Source organism: Pollachius pollachius (genome assembly GCF_949987615.1).
Source record: "Pollachius pollachius genome assembly, chromosome: 4".
Lineage (NCBI taxonomy): Eukaryota > Metazoa > Chordata > Actinopteri > Gadiformes > Gadidae > Pollachius > Pollachius pollachius.
Window position 1 is genome coordinate 2,926,955 of NC_136937.1, and position 16,223 is coordinate 2,943,177.

At 47.8% G+C, this 16,223-nt stretch overlaps 2 protein-coding genes across 2 annotated transcripts in view; both read right to left on the reverse strand.

Moving 5' to 3' along the window:
* Window positions 1-1,806: 1,806 nt before the first annotated feature.
* kcnj8 (potassium inwardly rectifying channel subfamily J member 8) lies at window positions 1,807-7,790 on the reverse strand. The gene is made up of 6 exons (XM_079734324.1): window positions 7,076-7,790; window positions 6,698-6,846; window positions 5,457-5,617; window positions 4,389-4,528; window positions 3,774-3,990; window positions 1,807-3,072 (listed from the first exon to the last, which is right to left on the reverse strand). The coding sequence occupies exons 1-6, from the start codon at window positions 7,420-7,422 to the stop codon at window positions 2,824-2,826; spliced, it is 1,263 nt and encodes a 420-aa protein (XP_079590450.1). The 5' UTR covers window positions 7,423-7,790; the 3' UTR covers window positions 1,807-2,823.
* A 644-nt stretch (window positions 7,791-8,434) lies between these two features.
* abcc9 (ATP-binding cassette, sub-family C (CFTR/MRP), member 9) overlaps window positions 8,435-16,223 on the reverse strand; it is a gene marked incomplete at its 5' end in the record, with an annotated part of 55,981 nt that continues 48,192 nt past the window's right edge. The window contains 3 exons of the mRNA XM_079735625.1: window positions 8,435-11,880; window positions 13,149-13,262; window positions 14,419-14,428. Of these exons, the coding sequence (XP_079591751.1) occupies window positions 11,743-11,880; window positions 13,149-13,262; window positions 14,419-14,428 (262 nt within the window). The 3' untranslated portion in view covers window positions 8,435-11,742. The remainder of the gene's footprint in view (window positions 11,881-13,148; window positions 13,263-14,418; window positions 14,429-16,223) is intronic.

The window sequence follows — 16,223 nt, forward strand, 5'->3', positions numbered from 1 at the left end:
GAGCAGCTCATGGGAGGCTGCAGGGGGCCCATCCAGATCTCGATGGGCCTGACGTGCTGGTTGTACACCAGGGGCGTCTGGAGCTTCAGCAGAGCCACGTCAAACTCCTTGGTGCGCCGGCTGTAGCCCTGGTGGCTCACGATCCTGGACACGCCCGCCAGCTAGGGCGTCGGATACAAACGAGAATTCTTTATGTTTCAGAGTATGCTTAGGCCTGTATGAGCGCCTCAAAGTGTTTAACAGATCACTGAAAGATCACTACACTGATTCGTTAACCTCATTGCATAATTGCCTAAGTCATATTTTGGCCAAATTGTGATATCTAACCTCACTTTACCCTCCTAATGCTCATGAATCACTGTGCCTCATTGGCTATATCCTAAGCCAATCAGAGCGCTTGTTACATTCCATGATCACCCTCTTCCCAAGTCATCTATTTTACTGAGGCAATTATTGACATTAATTACAAGATGAAGCTGAAAATATGACTCAGGTGATCATGCTATGAGGCTCACGGTATGTAGCATGTACAGTTGTAAACAAAAAAGATGTGCGTATTCGTCGTCACCTGTTGAAAGGTCTCATTCGGGTTCTCCAGGTCATGTTTTCCTGCCATGACCGTCCAAGAAGAGGCGGTCTTAAACCTGAGAAAACACAAACAAGCACAAACAAAAACCCTATTTTGGTTCGGCTTTAAGTAACCTCTCAACATTTTGTGTAAAGAACCAGGACGTTTTTTTTATTATTTGCATTGATTCGACACGTCATTGTTTTGACCGTTCTTGCCGGAATCAGAAGGAAGCCTTTAGTGCACTAGTGACATCTGACCTCTGAAAACAGTGCGCCGCGGTGATGACCCACGAGGGGGCGATGATGGCGCCTCCACACGCCGGCATGGAGGCGTAGCGGAGGGAAACCTGCCACGGCCATGAGTGGGCCCACGCCTCCTTCCCACCGATGATCCTCGTCTCGATCTCCAGCTCGGGGGTGAAGGTGCGAATCCCCGCCAACGCTGATGATCGCAAAGTTCACGTTCATGCGGAGTGAACGTTGTTAGGGGTGAAACTCGAACAGAAGGGAATAACGCATACCGTAGTGTTCCTCATCATGTGCCGTTTGATTGGTGTGGTTGCTGCCTTCTGAAAGTCATGTTATCAAGAGGTACAACACTGATCAAGTCATAAGCTACTCGGTAATGCGAATTGACTCCTACGGTAATGACAGAGGGTCACGGTTACGTTAACACACTGGAAGATTGATCCATTCGGAAATTTAACCAGTAGGTCTCACATTTCTATAAGTCAAAATGTAACATTACCGGTGCGAATTCCCCTCAGTGTAAGTGAGAGGAGAAATAAAGGAATGACAGACATCAGGACCGGTGTTCAGTTGTTCCTCAAAACAAGGCTGCGTCTGAAACCCTCCTCAACGTGAGTGGTGCACACGTTACTTCTTAATCAGTCAAAACACCTGGCGCCTGCTATTAGTCTTTAGCGCGAAGACGTGCGCATAGCGACATCTAGTGGCATTAACCTGTTACAACACACTCTTTGCTGTCGTTTGCTTGAGAGTTGCATTTGATGTTGTATACGAAAAAAGCTGGCTTATTATTGAAAAATGTATGGATGTGATGTCATAAAAAAATCTCATGAATAACAATAGCCTTGTTAGATTGCAATAATAATATATTTTAATTCAGGAGGCACATATCAAGTTCCTAAAAATCACAAAGTGTTAAAAAGTTTAAAAAAAGTATGAAAACATTTGATATATACGAATGATGCATCTATGGATAGAAAGGTTGTCGAACATCTTGTAGGAGGTGAGGTACATCTCAATGAATTGTCCTTCAAAGTAAAGGCGCTGATATGACCTTCATCATTCAAAGATTGTTTTTTTTCTTACAGACATTGTAGCAAAGATGTGCCAGTACAAGAAAAAATAGCAGTTAAAAAAATAAAAAAAACATTCAGATAATGAAAGATACTAAACGTTAAGAAGGTCACATGACCAAACACCACACTGTATATTTACTCAAAGTGCAGTGATCCGAGATAGAAGAAAATTCAGTTCAGGAGTTTATATTCGATTCGGAGCGGTAGGCTAATATAGGCTAGCCTGGAAATCCAGACCCACATTTAGAAAGTTGTAGGGTCTGGCAACGAGTAATGAAAATGGCCCAACTCGAGGGGCGGCACCAAGCATGCATTTGAAAATATCACTGCACGCAATTGGATAACACTATGACCGATCAGAAGAATACAAGGGGTGACGAATCCAGACCAGCGGAGCTTACCAATAGATAAGACTCTTGCCGTATCCGGTCGGTAAAACAGCAACGCTTTGGCCCGCCTATATCAGATACACCGATGTGATTGGTTAATGTTTGGATCCAGGGGAATCGGGGAGCGCGTATATTGCCCGTTCCCAGAGTGACTCGCTGAGGAAATTCAAATTGTGCTCTCGCGAGAACTCTGGATTCCCAGGGTAAATATAGGCCACATTCTTAGTACAATCACATATTGACTTTTCATTTCCCGCTTATCTTTGGACGATTCATAATCATAATTCTTCCCAATGCCCGAATTTTGATTAAAATCGGAAACCAAAATGAAAAACGATAAATACCATTCCTCAAAAAACTTGTCCGAAAATACTTTAATGCAGAAGCAAAATAGAGAAGAACTAAACCCTAACAACACAGTGCTATCACCAGCTATATTACCACACATGGTGAGCGACAAACGCACAGAGCGACACTCCGTTCCGAGCGAGCCATCGGGGGAGAGTCGGAGGGGGGGGGCGGGCTCCGCACGCGTTGTGTCAGGTGACCAGGCTGGCGCCCCCGTCGGTCGGCGTGAGGAACTGCACCTTGGGGATGGCGAGGGACGCCGTGTTGTTCCTGCGCACGTTGCCGCTGCCGGCGGCGCCCTGGCGCATGGAGTTGTTGCGGCGCATGGAGTTGCGTTTGCGCAGGGAGTTCTGGTGCGACAGCTCACTCTTCTGCAGCGTCTGGATGAGGATGGACGGCTTCTCGTCCAGCTCTCTGGCGCTGCAGCGCGGCGTCGCCACCTGGGGGCGGGCGCACCACACGGCGCCTTAGCATTGGGCTAGCGTCGTTTTGGGTTGTTTTATGTAAATTACGATTTGCACAATTCCTTTTTTTTTTTAAGATTCGATGATTTATGGAAAACAATGCGTACATCATCTCAAATTCGGAGTTCTATCGATTAGCATTGGCAAGCTACGTATGCTATGATTGAGATGGCTTTAGGAATTGTTCTCCATTCACAACCAGCACACCTTTAACACCTTAAACCTTATCAGCAGTGATTAAGATCATTCAAAAGTATTATGAATCAAAAACTAAAAGTATACAAGTAAGTGAGTAAGAAAGTAGAACTGAAGTAAGAAAGTAAAAAGTACAAAGAAGTCAAGGTATTTCTTACGATTATCCCTCACATCGAGTACGTAAAAAACATTACAACTACAAAGTATCCCGTATCAAAAGTGTGACAGCCAGCTCGTCGGGAGCAGTCAGGATGAGGCGTCTCGCTCAGGGACACCACAACGCTCCAGCTACGAGGAGTATAAGCCAACCCGCTCTACCTTCTGAGCTACTGCCTCCCGTAACTAAGTATGTAGTACATAAGTAAGTAAGTAAAAAGTACAAACGAGTCAGGGTATTACTTACCATTATCCCTTACGTCAAATTAGTAAAAAAAAAAAAGTGTTCCCCGAGTGGAGCAGTCAGCTTCTACTCCTCCTGTTACCTTGACGGTGTTGCCGAACTTGGAGTAGTCCACGGAGTAGACGCCCTCCTCCTCGTTGACGATGGGCACGAAGCGGTGGCCCCACTGGATCTCGTCCGAGATGTAGGAGGTGCGGGCCTGTGTGGTGATGCCCGTGGTCTCCACCACGCCCTCCAGGATCACGATCACCTCCAGGTCGCTGCACTGCAGCTCCATGGCCGACAGGTCGTACAGCGGGCTGGTGGCGAGGGGCGAGGGAGAGGTAAGGCGTGGTGGTGTAAGCTCCACCCGCTTTTCAAATTTTTTGTTTCGCATGTTTCGTATTTTATGTTTGTAATTGTACTTAAGTTCTATTTTTTTGTCTTAGCTCATTTTCCGCGCGTTTGTGTGGACGCGTAAACTCGTTTCAAGCCTGTAAGGTAAAGTGTGTATCATTTTGTGGCATTTAGCGAAACGGACTATGCGGAAATAGAATATAAATAATTTATATAATATAAAAGTGATATATATATATATATATATATATACAAATGAAAATATTTGTGTACCTGTGTGTCCGGGTTTGTGTACTTTGATGCGTGTGAGGGCCTGCTTTGCGTGTGTGCGTATGTTCTTGGTATGTGCGTGTGTACGGACCTGTTCTTGTCGATGGTGTGGCAGATGATCAGCGGCGCAAGCAGGAAGAGGCTGTTGCTGGCCAGGGCGCTCTCCGTCTGCAGGTCGATCTGGTGGATGGGGATCACCTCCCCCTCGGGGGTGGTGGTCTTCTTCACCACCTGGGGGGGGGGGCACAGGACCGGGACAGCAGTGCATTAGGCTTTAGGACCACCAGTGGAGGGCCCAACATTCACCATTGGTAATGGACTGCATTTATAAAGCGCTTTTCTAACCAGTGGCCACTCGAAGCGCTGTGTGCATGAATTCACCCATTCATGCACACCTTCACACACCGACGGAGGTGGCAACCATGCAAGGCGACAGCCAGCGCGACGGGAGTAATCAGGGTGAGGCGTCTCGTTCAGTGACACCGCGGTAGTATAGGAGGAGCCGGGGATCGAACCAGCAACCTTCCGGTTACCAATCTACCAACTGATCCATTGATTTGGTTCAGTAAAATAACCAAAAAGTTCTCATTGCCGTGTCAAAAGACAGACAACCAATTGAACATCTTCTATTGATATTGTTTATCAATGCAGTCAAACATTATAATGAGAGATCAATAGTTATTAAGCCGACAAGGCATGGAGGCATGAATAAAAACACCTTTACAGAAACCCCTGTAGTTTGTGTTTCTGACACCAGGGGGAGGGGTGTAGGTTACCAGCGATTTTAGTTCAATTCCACCTGCGTTATTTAACTCATTCAACTCACCTGTCTAGTGTCTACTTAAGTTCTCAGTTTCTCTTTTTTTTTCTCTCTTAAGTTTAAACTGGTTTCTCCAGTTTGTAGGACCATCCGTTCCAGTGTCTCCCCTCTCTGTCCGCTCCTGCCCACCCTGACGCTACCGGCCGAGCCCTCTCTTGGCCGCAGCCAATCACAGCAGAGCACCACAGAAGGGGGCGGGGCGTACCTGCAGCCGCACGGCGGCCCCTAACGACCAATCACAACAGAGCACCACAGAAGGGGGCGGGGCGTACCTGCAGCCGCACGGCGGCCCCTAACGACCAATCACAGCAGAGCACCACAGAAGGGGGCGGGGCGTACCTGCAGCCGCACGGCGGCCCCTATGATCATGCTCTTGCGCAGGTCCCCGATGCGCGTCATGAAGCACAGCCGGTTGTTCCTCACGGCGATGACGGCGTGCCGGCTGAAGATCAGCGTCTCGGCGCGGCGGTTGGACTGCGCCGTCTTCATGAAGATGCAGCCTGGAGACGCGGGGGGGAGGGGGATATGGATGTCTTTAGTAGGGCTGCCCGATTTTTGGAAAAAATCACAATGATGATTATTTTGGTCAATATTGATATCACGATTCAAACGATTATTTTTCGAGTTTGAAAACACGATGCATTATTCAGCGTTTCTCTCCTAAAAAACACTTTGTAACTGAGAACTTAAATGGTCGAATAGAAAATGTTCAAATAGAAAAATAGTGTACAAATATGTATCCAGCTGTTATCTATATCCATCTATATCCAGGTCTAGAGAGCTCCCTCATACTCTGTCACAACTGTTTCTTTGTGTATTTGTGATGTTACAAGGTGTGTGGTTGCTGTCAGTAACGCCAAGTGGCCCCCTAGTGGACATTAAAGAGATTTCCTTTTCTGTTTTTTGTACTTTGTACGAGGATTGATCAATGGATGTCGAACAGCTTTAAGTTGGCCCATATTAAACTAATGGGGTGCTGGTAAGTGTGTTTGTCTCCCAGTCGAGAGGTTCTGGGTTCGAATCCCAGTGTCTCTAGTCTACCTGTAGATGATTCTAAAGTTTAGACTCATAACGCTACCTGCTTCATAATTAAATTAATTCATTGAAGAGACTTGAATGAGACAGTCAACCAAATAGTAAAGATTTGTCTTCTGATTAAATGTAGTGATACACACTATTCTCACACTGTAACTATTCTCTTTGAATAGGAGTCCCCTTTGAAAGGATAAGCACATTGTTGTGTTATTGGTTATTATGGTTTCTACGTTTGAAATGTTTTGTCTCAAACTGTTAAACTGTAGAAATGCTTTTCACAATACCATTAAACTTCTTTGAGTGAAACGCAAAATTAGACAAGTAAATCTATAAACGGTGCCAAAACGATCTTCAATATTTTCTATTAATACTTTATAAAAATAAATAAAATGCATATAAATGGCCCAGTAGGCTACAAATTTGCAGAAGAGCGAGAAACAGGAAACGGCCTCTAGATAGCGGTGTGTGTGTGTGGGGGGGGGGGGGGGGGGGGGGTCCATCTCCCCCGACCCTCTCTCCACCCTCTCCACCCTCTCCTTCCCTACCCAGCATGATGGCGTTGATGATGAGCCCCACGATGTTCTGGACGATGAGCACCGCGATGGCCGTGCCGCACTCCTCGGTGATCATGCGGCCCCCAAAGCCGATGGTCACCTGCACCTCGATGGAGAACAGAAAGGCCGAGGAGAACGACCTGGGGGCGGGAGAGGCCGAGAGAGGGGGGGCAAGAGAGACCCAGAGAATGGATTCACTTTAAATGTATCGAAAGTTAGAGACCAACTTATGTTGTCGATATCGAACTCCACATAAAATTAAAAAAAAACACGTTTAATGAATTCCTGTGTTTTCCAACGTTCCCCACTGCCAGGGCTTACACAGACCAGTCATCCAGCGGTGAGGGGTAAACTAGTCTATTGACTCACTTGACGTTAGTGACGCACTCGGTCCGGTTCTCACGGTCCTGGTTCAGATCCCCGTGGCCGAACGCCACCAGCCACCAGGTCATGGCGAACAGCAGCCAGCTGCTCACGAACGTGGTGGTGAAGATGACCAGGGTGAAGCGCCATTTCAGGTCCACCAGGGTGGTAAACACGTCCTGCAGGAAGCGGCCCTGCTCGCGGATGTTCTTGTGCGCCAGGTTGCAGGAGCCGTTCTTGGCGATGAAGCGGGCTTTGTTCACCCGGTCCCTGAACACCGGCTTGCGGGGCATCCGAGAGGCGAGCCCCGGTAGTCCGAACTCCTCCGGGATGATGCTTTTTCGGGCCAACATCTTGAGTCTGGACTCGACGTCCCTAAATCCCGTTCAACTTGTAGGGCCACCTGATGCGGAGTCCAGAAAGACAGCCGAGTCCCAAAAACACTCGCGGCGTTCTCACCTGCACCCATAAAGCACTAAATGATGAAATAATCCGCATTTCAGAGACATGTTCTGCAATCTCTCACCTCATTTGGGTAGTGACTGTCTGGAAAAATGAAAAAAAAGAAAAATCGGCGAGGCTCTCCGAAAGAAAACTCCGACGCACCAGCTCCGCTTCCACCATAAAGTTGCTCCCGAGTTCAGAGGAGTTTCCAGGGCGCCTTCGACCCCACGGCGGTGCTGACGGAGGCGGGCTGACGGAGGAGCATGGGCGGTGTGGCTCTGGGCTGCCCCGACCTCACTTTATCAATATTGTTTCAGGAGATTGTAGTTTTTTTTTTTGTTGTGTTTGTTTGCGTTGGAATATAATAAAAGGTGAACAATGAAGCGTGTATCATACAACGAACGGGACTATACAACAATTTGGTGGCGTAGGCTCTTACATAAATAACTACGTGGTTTTTTTATGAGTTTCCAAACTTGTCTGCGTTTGAAGGCACGCATCGCTGACTTGTGTGGAGATGTGGTCTGTAGGTGGCGCTGTTTCATCACTTATGCTGTTTGTGCGTAAAGCGTCTGCATGGTGAAAGCCCACCAAACGGACCACCCGTTGGCTCTTCGTCATAAATGTTTTGGGTTGGATTTTATATTTGAGAAAGAAAAGTTAACTCCCGAAATCAATGTTTTTTTATTTATTGAAAAGAGGCACACTTTGTTTGAATGTAATAATCGAGTTGATATAATGTATATCTACACATATAAATACATACATGTATATAGATAACAACAAAGTAATGAAGAGAGGTTAGAAACTGACTGTTTGTAAATCATTTAATAGTTTTAACAGTCAACGGGTCATTTGAAAAACAAATCAATCTTATAAATATCAAAGTTGTGACACACTATATATGCATAGTTGTATGTGTTGGGGTGATTGCATGATGAGGGGGTATCTAGGCATACATGCATGGCTGAGGTTTGGGTGGTAGGGCTATACTGACAATCTTTCCCGCCCAGGATACTGATAGGATTAGTGTTAGCATGTAGAATACTATAATAAAGGCCATTAATACATTTATCTCAATGGCTTCTTGTCCGATGTTTTACTACTACGAACATTTTACTGTGATTAACGACTTTACAAAAGGGCGAGGGAAAGTCCCAGAATCAAAAGCACGTGTGTAAAACCATTTGATCTTCTCTTTGCTGCCAATCGGACAACGAAGAGTTTACATACCCTGTGATGATCAAGAGACGAACTCGAAATAGGTAGGAGGGTGAGGGATTCAAGGAGATGGATATAGGCTAGATAAAGATCAGGGTAGGGAGAGCTCTCTCATACACCGACACAACTGAGGAACAACATGAACTCAGTAAAAAATATCATCCTGTGTTTATAACTGTGGAGGAGATCGGATGGGAAGAGATCCATCACCTGTCACCGTTTGGGCTGTCCGAGACACTGAAGTAGTATTAGTAGTATTCTGTTCCTCTGTGTTAGTCGTTCTTTTATTTGCTCTTTGCTCAGAGGACAGGGAGGAGGGCCGCCGGCCAATAACAAGACACATTTGGCAGAGAGATGTGACCCCATCGCCAAACACACACACACAGACGTGCGCACACAGTCACACAGTCACGTACAAACAACAAAGAATGGAACATGGTATCTAACACTTCTAGACATGATTCTGAGAAATATATTGAAAGAACATATGTTCTTATAAACAGGAATACACAGACAAAAACATTCACAGACACGTGCAGACACACACACAATCACGCAGGAGCAGACAAAAACACACACACAGACACACACACACGTAGGTGAAACAAACATGACAGAGGAAATTTTAAAAAGGTTACAAAAACAACTAAAACCAATAACATAGTAATGCAGTTGTTGGCTTTATCTCAATTGTATCCAACATCTGCTTTCACACACTTCAGGGCAGAACACATGGCACACAAGCAGTTTCCTCAAAGAACACAATCATACCTCAAGCTGAAACCTCTGACACCATTTCAAATATAAAAACAAACCATAAAGTTTAAAAGTCATCGGTTAAAAAAATACAAAGCCAGTCCCACACTTTGATACACACTCCCCTGAGCCGGGGGCATGACTCAGACAGAAGGAGGTGGAGATGGAGGGTCCATAGCTAGCTAACGATACTTCCGTTGCCAGACGTCCCTGTGCTGGATACTGTCCACTGGGAGTCTGCTCTGGTGATCAGACCTGACGTCCAAAACCCAGGAGAATGAACCACAAGCAGGCGAGAGAGGGATAGAGTAATATACAGGTGTTGCCGTCTAAAGGTCTTCACGTTTTCACTCTAAGGCCCCATAGACCATTTATGATTATCATTATATTATTGTTATGGTATATATGCGAGATTCCTGTAGTTTAAGTATCTGGAAGAGCCTATATATTACACCAGGTGTGATGTTGATTTGCCGTTAAAAAGCCATTTCAAGACCGTAACTGTAGCGACATCACATGGGGTTGGGAGCTAATAAACTGCTCTATAAAAAAGCGAGTACAAATTCATAATAAAAAGCCGATATAGAAACATACTCACACACTGGTTTGTTGTTGAGATATGGCTTGTTTGTCCCCTGACCAGAGTACTGAAAGTTTAAAGCTTCTATGCGCTATAAAGACCATAATAAAGATGTGATCTGAGACTCAAAAGGAGCTTTATCAAACACAAGCCTAATTTCCCTCCCCATGTAAAACAACAAAAAAATAATAATCTTGCCACTAAACCAACAGATCAAACGTTCGTCAAACACTGAAAGTATACGTACCGATATGAAGACACGAAAAAGAGAAAAGGGTTATAATAACTCTATAGAGATACAGGTGTATATAAAATAATGGTATCTCGGGAGGGGTGGATAGCTAGTATCCGGGGTCCCAGAGAAGTTGGGTTTCAGCAACGCACGACGGCAGACAGACAGGGGGTCCACCGGCTCTCACAGGAGACTCTGACGTGGTACCCTACAGTGTTCGCACTAGACAGGCCACAGAAACAAAAACAAGTGCTAAGCTAACGGCTAGCAGTGATGCTAGCCTAGCGCCACTCCTGCTGTAGCAGGAAGAGCTGTATATTAATTAAGAAAACTTAAAGAATAAGGTTTTTGGTGTAGAAATAATATGTTGCTATACTGTTAGTCCCTGTATACCGTGAATAAGGCTGTTTTTGACATCTGTTCAGTTCATTGGACTCAATACAAAGTTCTGTACTAGTAATGTTCATTCGTGTTGAAACATGATATTTAAAATGAAATACAGAACAGGCCAAGGACTAAATTCACGTCATTCAAATCCTTATCAAGAGGTTTTGTTTTTTGGTTTGAGAGGTTGAAGTTGCGGTTTCAATCAATCAATAATCAATACAACCCCGACATATTCCTACACACCAAAACTAGGAGGAACATTCCAGTTTCAGGAAATAAAAGTCATCCCTAATATTTTGAGTTAGTTCATTAGTATTTTATAATTTACAATTTCAAAAATACAAAAGTGCTTGTTGGACATGTAGGACTTTTATTCTCTGAAGCAGGAAGTTCTCATCTTGGATCAAAACCTGGACTTTGAAGACTAGTTTACTCCGTGGCCTGTGACACACCGTGTTTTTAAGCGTGACACAAACATGTTGAAAAGAGGCTAAATGATCTGATATGACACATAACAAAAGGTTAATACTTTAAATAAGACGATATATAAAACGTTCAAACCCCAAAAAATACTTCAACGAATAAATCAACAGATTCCTTGAACTAACAATTAACAATGAATGGATTAATAAACCAATCACTGCATTCATCAATCAATTTTTTTTTCGTTGACAGTAACACATCAAAATCATAGACATCGTCAATAAATCAATAAAAAAAACATCAATAAAAAAATTGGTTGAGGGTCCGGGCACCGAATTCCCTGGTGGGCTTTGTGACGTTACCACCCCTTTAAACAAGATGGCTGAACGTCGGGTTCCATCTCCATGGCGATGAACCATAGACGTCGGGGAGGGTAGGGATGGTGGTGGGGGGGGAGTGCGCTAACCGAACGACCGGCTCGTCTGTTCTGTTCGACCCAAACCGGCCGTCCCAGACGGGATCCAACAAACTCGGGAAAGACGTTAAGGATCCGCGCGGACGTCGACGGTCGACGCCGCGTTGAGCGTTAATCGTACCGTAGACCGGTATGTTACGAGTTTTTTTCCGTTCCTACATGTCGGCGCGGACGAAGGAGGCGAACATGCTGTCCTCCTGCTCCAAAAGGGTCTCGGGTTTGTCGTACTCCAGGATGTTCCCCCTCTTCATCACGATGACCAGGTCGGCCTCCAGGATGGTGTGGACGCGGTGCTGCACACGCACACATACAAACAGGCACACACACGGGTACACACACGCACAAAGGCATGGTCACACACACACACACGCACGCACACACACAAACACACACACGGGCACACGCGCACACACACAAACACACAGAGGAAGAAGAATCATTAATGTGTACAGGCGGGTTCTTGAAAGACGATATGAAGTTTTGACAAGATTTGAACGACATACAACAGATATGATACGCCAGTCATTCAAAGAGGAACAACATGCAGGATTGTTTTGTCTACCCCCCTCTAAATTGATGGAATTAAACTCTTACGCATTAAATGGCGTCCTCATGTTTAAGCCCTGAAACGTCAGCCATTTTGCTTCTCACAAACCCAGAACTGCATTTAAAACGTAAAATCGGTTTTCCCAATACGTCGCTGAATTAACCACCACAGTAGACCATGTAATGTAGCTCTGAACACCAGAGCATAAGAGATAGTCCGGACTAGTGCGGTATGCTCTGGTCTGGTTTAGACTGGTCTAGTGTGGTCTGGTCTGGTCCGGTCTGTTCCGGTCTGGTCTGGTTTAGACTGTTCCAGTCTGGCCTAGTCTAGTCTAGTCTAGTCCGGTCCGGTCTAGTCTAGTCTAGTCTAGTCTAGTCTGATCTGGTCTGGTCTGGTCTGGTTCAGACTGGTCCAGTCTGGGATCTAGTGCGGTCTTGTCCAGTCTGGTCCGGTCTGGTCTAGTCTGGTCTGGTCTGGTCTGGTCTAGTCTGGTCATTTCCAGTCTGGTCCAGTCCGGTCTAGTCTAGTCTAGTCTAGTCTGGTCTGGTCCAGTCCGGTCTGGTCTGGTCTAGTCCCGTCTGGGGTTTAGTGCGGTAGGCGTGCAGGCGAGTGGTCTGTCTGGTACCAACCGGACGGGGTGCCAGAGGCAGCGAGGGCCGAGGCCCCCCAGACTCCAGGCCCCTGGGGTGCCTCCCACTCCACGGGGAGAAGAAGAAGAACTCGGGGGGGAGAGAGGGAGAGAGGGAGGGAGAGAATGAGGGAGGGAGAGAACGAGGGAGGGAGAGAGGGAGAGAACGAGGGAGTGAGGAAGCGAGGGGCAAGGGGCAAGAAACGGAAAGTGAAGAGGTGTAAAAAGAGGAAGAGGAAGGCACCGCAAGGGCAGGTAGGAGAGTAAGAGTAAGAAAAGGAGTGAGAAGAAAGAGTAGGGAGACGGAACCAGAGAGCGAAGCAGGAGGACGGAGGACGGAGGGTGGGCCCCGGAGCGGAGGACTACTTGTGGCTCTGCACTAGCACCCTGAAGAGGCTGTCCTCCTGGGCCAGCAGGGCGGCGGCAGAGTCGCACTCCACAAGGATCCCAGAGGAGAACACCAGCACCTGCTCCGCCGCCGCGATGGACGACACCAGGTGCTGGGGGGGTGGGGGGGGAGGAGGAGGAGGAGGTGGTGGTGGAGGAGAAGGTGGTGGAGGAGGTGGAGGTGGAGGTGGTGGAGGTGGAGGAGGTGAAGGTGGTGGTGGTGGTGGAGGAGGTGGTGGTGGTGGGAGGGGAGGAGGGATGGGGTTGGAAGACAGAAGGAGGAGTTTGAGTAGAGGAGGTGGAGGAGTCGATGGTAAGAGAGGAAGACGGATGTGGGTGGAGGAGGTGGTGGTGAGACAGGCAGAGGGGTGTGGGTGGAGGAGGCGGTGGTGAGACAGGCCGAGGGGTGTGGGTGGAGGAGGCGGTGGTGAGACAGGCCGAGTGGTGTGGGTGGAGGAGGTGGTGGTGAGACAGAGGGAGGCGGGGATGGGAGGAGGTGGTGGGCGGGGTCGGGGACAGATTGGACGGAGGACGCAGAATGAAAGACAAGCGATGGAATGAAAGATAGGAGCGATGAATACCATTATGAAGGAGGGGGGAGGGGAGGGGGAGGGGGAGGGGAGAGGGAGAGGGAGGGGGAGGGGGCGGGGGAGGGGAGAGGGAGGGGGAGGGGAGGGGAGGGGGAGGGGGAGGGTGGGAGGCATGGGGGAGGATGAGGAGGATTACAATATGGATAAGGGGGAGACAGGAAGTGGAGAGAGACAGAGAGAGGGGGAGGGAGAGAGAGAGAGAGCGACAGACAGACAGACAGACAGACAGACAGAGAGAGAGAGAGACAGAGAGAGAGAGAGACAGAGAGAGAGAGAGAGACAGACAGACAGAGAGAGACAGAGACAGAGAGAGAGAGACAGACAGACAGACAGACAGAGACAGAGAGAGGGAGAGGGAGAGGAAGAGAGAGAGAGGGAGAGAGAGAGAGACAGAGAGAGAGAGACAGAGAAAGAGAGAGAGAGAGAGAGAGACAGAGACAGAGAAAGAGAGAGAGAGAGAGAGAGAGCAGAAGGGAGTAGGAGAGAGAGTTCATGAAACAGACAAGACCAGACCAAGCCACAGAGAGAGAGAGGGAGAGAGAGAAGGAAGAAGATGGAGGATGGAAGAGAGGGGGAGGAGCAGAGGGGGAGGAAGAGAGAGGGAGGGAGAGAGGGGGAGGGAGAGAGGTAGAGGAAGAGAGAGGGGGAGGAAGAGAGGGAAAAAAGGGAAGAGGATTACGTGGACGAGTCTTAACAGAGAACAGGTGAGTCTAAAGGACAGTTAAAGCGTTTCTAAGTAAGGGTTCAAATTCATCCCATCAGGAATGTTGCAAATCAAGTGATATAAACTGTAAATTAGAATTGATTCTTACAATCAATGACAATTGATTCTAACAACCAATTAGAATTGATTGCAACAGTACTTGGTGAGTAAATGATTTGTAATTCTAACAGGACATGTGTAGAATCTATTTATCCTAACATGATTTTGTGTATTGATCTTATTATCTATGCCCCGGGATATTTTGTTGATCCTGTATGGATGGATTTGATCATATCAGAAAACCCAATTGAATAACCAGGAAATGACGGCAAATTCCCCTGAATCATTTCCGATAGAAGAACCCCAATGTTACGGAAACAGAACTAGGAGCGAATTGTAAACCCCTCATTTGACCAGGAAAAAGTTTGCGGTAGAAAGAGTACGGCGACGTTATGACAGGACAGAAAAAGGGTACACTGAACAAGGAGTAAGTTTAGAGAAAGTTGCTCAATCACTGAGTTGGGGAAGAAGAGTTTGATCTCAGGACGAGAGAGAGAGAGAGGGAGAGAGAGAGAGAGAGGACCAAGGACGTGGCGTTTATCTGCATCCATCTCCCCAGGGAATGAAGTGATTTATGGACATCAAGCCTCAGACCGCTCTCACATAACGCCTTCGTTAACCCTGGACAGCAGCAGCATACCAGCTATCTGTGATCGACGACGCCGGGTCGATGTTCCCCCGGCGATGCAGACTGGTCGTTGGCGAATCTAAATGTGATCCAACTCTCTCTAAGTATCGTGCGCTGCTACTTGGCCATTGGCTCGTCCAGAGAGCTAGGTTTGCCAAAATGTCCCTCGGTGCATTGAGTCTAATCCCCTCGTCCGAGTTACAGGAAGCAGAACGAGCTCTGGTTCTGATCTGATTCCTCCACCACCACCACCACCACCATTCCTCTCTCTCCCTCCCCCTCTCTTCTTCTCCCCCCCCTCTCTCTCTCCCTCCCCCTCTCTTCTTCTCCCCCCCTCTCTCTCTCTCCCTCTCTCTTCCTCCCCCTTTCCTCCTCCACCTCTTTTCCTCCCCCTCTCTTCTTCTCCCTCTCTTCCCCCTCTCTCTTCCTCCCCCTCCATTCCTGCCTCTCTCTTCCTCCCTCTCTCTTTCCTTCCACTCTCTTTCCTCCCCCCTTCCATTCCTCCCTCTCTCTTCCTCCTCCTCTCTTCCTTCCACTCTCTTCCTCCTCCTCTCTTCATCCCCCTCCATTCCTCCTCCTCTCTTCCTCCCTCTCTCTTCCTCCTCCTCTCTTCCTCCCCCTCCATTCCTCCCTCTCTCTTCCTCCCTCTCTCTTCCTCCCTCTCTCTTCCTCCTCCTCTCTTCCTTCCCCTCTCTTCCTCCTCCTCTCTTCCTCCCCCCTCCATTCCTCCTCCTCTCTGCCTCCCTCTCTCTTCGTCCTCCTCTCTTCCTCCCCCTCCATTCCTCCCTCTCTCTTCCTCCCTATCTGTTCCTCCCTCTCTTATCCTCCCCCTCCATTCCTCCCTCTCTCTTCCTCCCTCTCTCTTCCTCCCCCTCCATTCCTCCCTCTCTCTTCCTCCCTCTCTCTTCCTCCCCCTCCATTCCTCCCTCTCTCTTCCCGCCCTCTCTCTTCCTCGGATTCCTCCCCCACCACCACCACCATCACCATCAACGGAAGCCCATGAGATGGGGTGGAGGTGGAGGTGGGAGGTGGAGGCTCGGGGGGGGGGTGCACTCACTGCGATGGTGACGACTGTCCGGTCTGCGAAGGCGGT

Coding starts and splice junctions, on each gene's coding strand:
- kcnj8 (XM_079734324.1), bottom strand. CDS start 7,422: ATGTTGGCCCGAAAAAGCATCATCCCGGAGGAGTTCGGACTACCGGGG. Junction 3,991..4,388: donor CACACCATCGACAAGAACAG/GTCCGTACACAC, acceptor CCTCGCCACCAG/CCCGCTGTACGACCTGTCGG. Junction 3,073..3,773: donor AGTTCGGCAACACCGTCAAG/GTAACAGGAGGA, acceptor GCCCGCCCCCAG/GTGGCGACGCCGCGCTGCAG.